At 39.5% G+C, this 7,697-nt stretch overlaps 1 protein-coding gene across 2 annotated transcripts; it reads right to left on the bottom strand.

Annotated features, from left to right (window-relative positions):
* On the bottom strand, window positions 1-7,454 carry LOC127632968 (UPF0561 protein C2orf68 homolog). Of its 2 annotated transcripts, none has more exons than XM_052111830.1 (4): window positions 7,314-7,454; window positions 6,468-6,583; window positions 3,596-3,741; window positions 1-932 (listed from the first exon to the last, which is right to left on the bottom strand). In XM_052111830.1, the coding sequence occupies exons 1-4, from the start codon at window positions 7,415-7,417 to the stop codon at window positions 810-812; spliced, it is 489 nt and encodes a 162-aa protein (XP_051967790.1). In that variant the 5' UTR covers window positions 7,418-7,454; the 3' UTR covers window positions 1-809. The 2 variants fall into 2 exon arrangements, with proteins under 2 accessions (XP_051967790.1, XP_051967782.1); XM_052111822.1 differs by having other exon boundaries at window positions 7,239-7,440.
* Window positions 7,455-7,697: the final 243 nt, after the last annotated feature.

Below are 7,697 nucleotides of genomic sequence, written 5' to 3'. Positions count from 1 at the left end.
TGGTGCACATACTGCAATCGTCTGTATGTATGCGAGAATGAACAATTCATACTCTAATCTGAACCAAAATGAAATATTGGCATCAGTACAGTACTGTAGAACAAATTCAAAAATCTAAATGTATAAAATGTATACAAAAAAGTTGAAAAGAAAGAACATACAGTTTGAACAATGAGTTCTCACTATGGAAGAGCAACATCAGCACCAACAGAGAACAACATAATATATTCAATATACAATGTGACCATGAGCCTCGAAATATAAACACATTATTACCATTTCTTCAGCCGTGAAAATATTTACGATAACAATAATGGGTAAAAAGATCAGAGCAACGAGGTCCTGATTAGCATCTGAACTTCAACCATTACTAGTAGCATCTAGACATACATTTAGTCCAGCACTAACCATCACTTCTTTTTACAGATGTAAAAAGGACCACGCTGTTAAGTTGGCGTCTCTGCGTACAACAATCCATGCACCAGACTCACACTTTTAACATTTGCCCAAAGTGAGAATTGACAAATGGATCTCTACTTCCAGGTCAATGTTTTCCATATTTATTGCTTAACAGTTTCTCTATAAGCGTCTTTTCTTTTGAGTTTAGAGTCCGCTCTCTTTTATGAAATACAACGGCATGTTAGGCTACATGGCATGTCCAAGACATCTTCAAATGCTGCATGCTTGGTGCTGTCATACAGAAGTGTATTTGCAGTTCAGTCTCAATTCTGGCTCAACAACGTCTCAGTGCCTTTTAGGGTCTTGCCCTTTAATCTCCACTCTCATTCAAAACAGCCACCCACTGCATCTCAGCATTTGTCGCACCGCTTGCCCATTTCATGTCCCACACGAGCCAACAGCGCCGCCCTCATGGCTGAGTCCAGGACATTCTTCTCTGCCACTCGTTCCACAATTGCTTCAGGCTTATCCTCCTGGTTGGAATGAAAATAAAATGAATATTCTATTTTTATTTTACTACGTTTCTACTAGGGCTGGGTAAAAATAGCCATTTTGAAAGATACTGATAGCGACTTTTAAAATCCCATGATCGATCTATTACTCTATGCGCAACCCTCAAGATTTCAAATAAATCTATGTGCTTCACTATGTGACTAGATAAGCCTGGGATTAGCCACTAGTAATAGCGCCGGTAAAGATAATGGAGTCTTATACCTATCAAACACACTGTAAAAATAACCCGTTATCCCTATAATTGGCATGTTGGTAAAAAGCCAGTGAATCTGCACTGTCCAGCCTGTGAACCCTTTATCTCATTGTTTCTAAAGTTCCCCAAGTGTCTGAAGTGGATGCTGGTCATTGAGAAGACACCAACTGGCTGTTGCGTTTGAACTGATACATGAGAAACAAACGAGCATGATTTCAAGTGTGTACTGTAGGAATACTGGCTTGCTAAATTAACCAGTTCTGTTGTATTTTGCCAGATATTCAAGTCAGTTTATTCTAATAATCCCAGATACACTATATGCACACGTTTAATACTTACCTCATAATTAATCAGCACAGCTAAATAGCATACGTTTTCTGATGGGTCAGTTACACGTGACAGCAGTGTGTAAATGCAGTCGACACTCACATCTCTGTGATTTATCCAGACATCGCTTAACCCGTGCGAATCAACGGTAAACCTTACAGACATCTGTGAAGCCTAATAAAATTATTTTACTTTACAGACGTATGTACGGGAATCTAATCTGTGTTTTGAACTCTGCGCTCTCACCTCACTGTAGTCTGTTGTTGGAATCAGCCCCGGTAACCATCAGCTTGTGAATCACACCGAATTTAAACACTGCCTCATTTCTGATATCCACTCTTGGACATAACACAGCGGACAACACCAGATTTTTGCATGTACAAGCACACGCATATTAAAGGTGCACTCAGTAACTTTTTGTTTGTTATCTTGGACTAACGCTGACACCTAGTGGTGTGGATGCAGCATCATTCAAAGGTTTTCAGTTACAGATGTCACTGTAGAAATTCACTATTTCACGGCTGCTGAAATTAAGTGAGTAATATTAAGATGGTCATGTGATTCTAAAATGGCAGCCTCCATCAGGGCACCCCTGCTCCATGCAGAATAAAACAGCTTTTATAAGGTCACTGATACGACTAGGGTCTTCATCTCATGTGAGTGCTCCTGATTTTATACATGTGTTTCAAAATTACAATTGATTTCATTAGGAGTTAAACTTCTATAATGGGAAAAATGGGGAGTGCTCCTTTAATGTGGCCACAAGAGAAATGTAGTGTATTCTGGTAGGAGTGGAAGGTGAGCGCCTCGTAAGCGGCTGGAGCAGGGCTGAGCATAGTCTTGTGAAACGCACTCCTCGCTCCAGTGAAATTCTGATCAATCCGCTCCCGCTCAACTCACATGCTCTGTTCACCATGGGTTCCCTCTGGAATTTCCTATGGGTTTTTATAATTGGTTTTTGAACTTATGAGAAAATAAGATCTGTGGTTAACATTACTTGATGATACATGGACGGTTTTTTCTCCAGCAAAAAATGACATTCGTACCTCAAACATGAATTTTGAAGCATCAGTGTGCGTTTTATTTAAATTCTGTAATTCAATACGGCTTCAAAATTAATGTGGCGAATGGAGTTTTATTTTTTTCTTGTATTCCCCATTCTGCTGTTTACAGTAAGTTGTTGGTCAAAAACAACACATTTTTTTAAAATCTAATCATACACAGCATGAATGCAGTAAAGAAGTCAATCAACTCTATTCTTAAAGAGACAGTACCTTTTACCAGGTGTTCTACAAATCAAAGTGCACAGTTGTAAATATTACAAATGATGCATGTAAACAATAAACATGTAACAAAAAATACATATGCAATTTCAAGACATCCAATTTTGAATACATGAATTTGTTCATTTAATAAAAGCTCAAATGTGAACCTATGCTGTACTGATGTACTGCATTGAAGTTTCATTCATTTTTTCATGGGGTCTTTAATTACATGGGAAGTCATGCAAGCGCAGATTTGACATAATAAAGGATAATAAGATTTGTTTTGGTCAAGAACGACACTTCTATTTTGGAAGTGATTATTCCTATGGCCTATTCCCTCAGATTAATTAACCAGGAGCTTTGAAGGGCTGAAAGGTGTGGTGCTCAAAAATTATTTGTCTTTGAAACAACCCTGCATATTGGCTACAATGATTGTTCCCCCTTCAAAGTGCCCTGTGGAGGCATCATTTATGCATGCAGTGTTTCAAACGATTCGGTTGACTGAATGAATCAATGAACCACTCTTAACACATTCACTTGATGCCATCTGTTGGTGAAGATACAGAAATCCGATATATGGCCAAATATAACACGCATATAAATTTGTTTTAGCATATTGCCATTAATCAGAATTCTGTATGTCTTAATGATCTTCTCACTCTTTTTACATGATACAGTAAGAGTTACAGATACAGTTTTGTGAGTGAACGCAACAGATTCTCGGGGGTATACAAATGTTTTGCATGAGCCGCAAAAACATAAATGTTTTTCCCATCCCTACTAATTTTTTTCCCACCACAATTTTCCCATAGGAGCTGCTTCATTCCTAAATACAAACCTTGTGAACGATGAATGATGTTATATGCCCGTTGTCAGCTTGATAGTCGAGCCAGAATAACTCTGTTCCAGGGTTCTCCTGATCTGTGCCGGAGCTGCTTTCATTCCAGTCTTCTATTTCTGCATTCACACCAGGCTCAGATCCATCTGAAAGCAAGTGCCCATATATGAGCACACCAGCACGTCAAACAAACCCCTACAAACAAACTCCAATACATCCTGAACATGTTAAAAGTACTTCTTGCTTCATAATATCCACTGTAACTATCAACATTATTGTTGCTTATTTATTTGGCTTTTTATGATTTAGCTTCCTGTTTCTTGTTTACATGGTATTTTGAATATAGATTTAATTTCTGTTTTAAATGTACTTCCGTGAAGTTGACATGGATGTCAACATGGACATGGATGTTAAAGATGTACCAAGTATTATTTTATTTAACCCTAGAATGGTCTCAACGATCAAGTCCCACTGTTGATCATTCTCGTTAAATCACAGCTCAACAGTCACAATTTGCACATTTTCTACCAAACAACTTTTTTTTATCATGAATAATGAACCTTTCACTAATTCACACACACACTCCCATTTGTTTCCATTGTTTTCATATTGAGGTAATAATATTGTGACATCTTATGTGTGTGGAGGGGTGTGTTTGGGTGTGCAATTATGAGTATGTGTACTTATAAATAACATTTTGGACTGTTCTACCATTTTAAGGCTTTCTCGTAAGTCTTTATCTGAACCGGGTCAAACTGACCCAGAGGAGCTTCTTAGGTACTTAAGTTCAAATGGGTCAAATTGACCCATAAGTCAGATATGGTTATGATAGTCTTAGACTATCCAGTATCCAGTTTGTGCTGCAACAACTAATCAAAATGATAATCAAAACGATAATAATCAATAATGAAAATAAACAACAAATAATTTAATTATGGATTAGTTGGATATATGTGGTGTGCATGAATAAACTCGTTCTGTGACGTCACTTTACAGTAGCGAAAAAGCATTTGCATAAACCATTTTGGAGTTGAAGTGGAAACAATACAAGTTGTCTAGTGCACAGGAACACTTCATGTTGAGCAGTTTTAAGAAGATCAGAAGCAAACAGTTTTGTATGTGCCGGTGCCGAATCATTGACATTGACAGCTTGAGAGTTGAAATCAAAACTATCACAACAGAAAAAGGAAGCACACACATTATTATTAAACTGTGCTGTTTGATAAACTGGTTTTGGAAATCAAATTTAGGTTTAATGTAACCATAATTCAAATCTAAATATAATGCAAGAAATACTATTTTAGAAGAGCATTAAGTGTTCAGAGACCCTTATAAACGTCCCTTTACCGTCACTGTATTTTAAAGATAATTTCGTAAAAATCCAACTACATTTACATTTATGCATTTGGCAGACGCTTTTATCCAAAGTGACTTACAGCACTTATTACAGGGACAATCCCCCCGGAGCAACCTGGAGTTAAGTGCCTTGCTCAAGGACACAATGGTGGTGGCTGTGGGGCTCGAACCAGCAACCTTCTGATTACCAGTTATGTGCTTAGACCACTACACCACCACCACACCAACACCAATTTACAGATCTTTATTGTAAAGGGTTTAAACAATGTTTTCCATGCTTGTTCAATGAACATGCACCTGTGGAAAGATCGTTAAGACACTAACAACTTACAGACTGTTGGCAATTAAGGTCACAGTTATAAAAACTTTGGACACTAAAGAGACCTTTCTACTGACTCTGAAAAACACCAAAAGAAAGATGCCCAGGGTTCCTGCTCATCTGCGTGAACATGCCTTAGGCATGCTGCATAGAGGCATGAGGACTCCAGATGTGGCCAGGGCAATAAATTGCAATGTCCGTACTGTGAGACGCCTAAGACAGCGCTACAGGGAGACAGGAAGGACAGCTGATCGTCCTCACAGTGGTAGACCACATGCAATCACCGGGACATCACCGGCAACAGTGTCAGGATTGGCAAACTGCTCTTAACTGACGGTTTTGTCACGGTTTTGTCTCACCAGGGATGATGGTCAGACTTGCATTTATCATCGAAGGAATGAGTGTTACACAGAGGCCTGTACTCTGGAACGAGATCGAATTGGAGGTGGAGGGTCCGTCATGGTCTGGGGCGGTGTGTCACAGCATCATCAGACTGAGCTTGTTGTCATTGCAGGCAATCTCAACACTGTGCTATACAGGGAAGACATCCTCCTCCCTCATGTGGTACCCTTCCTGCAGGCTCATCCGGACATGACCCTCCAGCATAACAATGCCACCAGCCATACTGCTCATTCTGTGCATGATATCCTGCAAGACAGTAATGTCAGTGTTCTGCCATGGCCAGCAAAGAGCCCGGATCTCAGTCCCATTGAGCACGTTTGGGACCTGTTGGATCGGAGGGTGAGGGCTAGGGCCATTCCCCCCAGAAATGTCCGGGAACTTGCATGTGCCTTGGTGGAAGAGTGGGGTAACATCTCACAGCATGAACTGGCAAATCTGGTGCAGTCCATGAGGAGGAGATTCACTACAGTACTTAATGCAGCTGCTGGCCACACCAGATACTGACTGTTCAGGGACACATTATTCCATTTCTGTTAGTCACATGTCTGTGAAACTTGTTCAGTTTATGTCTTAGTTGTTGAATCTTTTTATGTTCATATAAATATTTACACATGTTAAGTTTGCTGAAAATAAAAGCAGGACGTTTCTTTTTTTTTATAGTGAACCTTTAAATACTCTAGTCTAGCATTACATTAGGGGTCAGAAATAGCACATCCAATAAACTGACACCAGTTTCATTTGACCTCTCTATATAGTATAATATCGAATTAAGCTCTTTCTACCTATGTAACTTACTCCGTTGGCGTGGGTGGTACACCTGACGGTCAGGTCTTCTCGGGCGGCGAAGGGTGGTCGTCTGCCTACGCCTCTGCTTCTCCTTGGCCTGTTTTACCTCTTTGTCATAATCATCCCTTTAGAAAGTTTAAACAAATAAAATCACAAAGTAACTATAGAATAATCAACTATAACATGTTTTGGGTATATGAATAGAAAACACGGTCCCAACCGCGTAGATATGGCTTGAACCTTGGGGGTGGGAGAGTTGCAGCGTGAAGCATTTACATGTTTCCATTGATCATGGTATAAATATTGTGATGGGGTTGTACTTGCTTGGTTTGATTATTGGGTTATCACCCCTTACACCCCCCTTGGCATGGTCAGGCATGCTTAAGGATATCATAATTTGGAAGCAATTCTACAGGATTCCAAGATGGCACAAAACAACTAGTTATTTTAAAACACACAGATTGTAATACGATTTTACCAATAGAATTACGTCAAAATAAATTCTAACCTCCTATACAGTAGCTACCCTGTGATATCCTTTAACTGTCCAGCAACATATTACAGATATACAAGTAGACGACTTCTGATACAGATTACACGATAGGACTCTAAGAATCATAGATCGTGTAATATCCCTTGGGACTTTCAGATTGTCACGTTAAGATTATTTAGGATATGCGCATTTTATTTTTTTTGATTGGCGATTTTATGGTTTTGAACTGTGTACAGTAATTATTTCAACATAAATTAGGGCGCTATAGCACACAAAACGTAACGTACAAAGTAACTACGCGTTGTCGTGCACGCGACAGAGTCTGCACGAGACTGAAAACTGAGCAGGTGAAAGCTCGAGACCTGGCGATCTGATTCCTCCTGATGTGGTGCAGAAACCCGTGACTCATGTCCAAACGACCGCCAGGCTTATATTTCACACCCTCTGCATCACGCAAAACCTCCATGATTCCACTCTGTAGGCGAAATAATGTTCAAAATAAATACATTTTAGCGCGTGGATATAAACATTTACTCGTCACTGTTGCCCATGAAAAGCCGGCTGGACGTCCAAAACGCGGATCATACGAAACCACTCTCAGAGTTTGTTTTCGCAAGCTAGAAAACCGCCCTTCGTGAATGTTAACATCTTTAACATTCTTCTTGTGTTCTTAGGGGAATTCGTCATATTGGCGACACTCGGTATGAAAATTCAGAGACCGTGAAATGTAAAACATCTATTGTTTG

This window comes from Xyrauchen texanus, chromosome 3 (genome assembly GCF_025860055.1).
Source record: "Xyrauchen texanus isolate HMW12.3.18 chromosome 3, RBS_HiC_50CHRs, whole genome shotgun sequence".
In the NCBI taxonomy this organism is placed as follows: domain Eukaryota; kingdom Metazoa; phylum Chordata; class Actinopteri; order Cypriniformes; family Catostomidae; genus Xyrauchen; species Xyrauchen texanus.
This window is presented reverse-complemented; position numbering and strand designations above follow the sequence as displayed.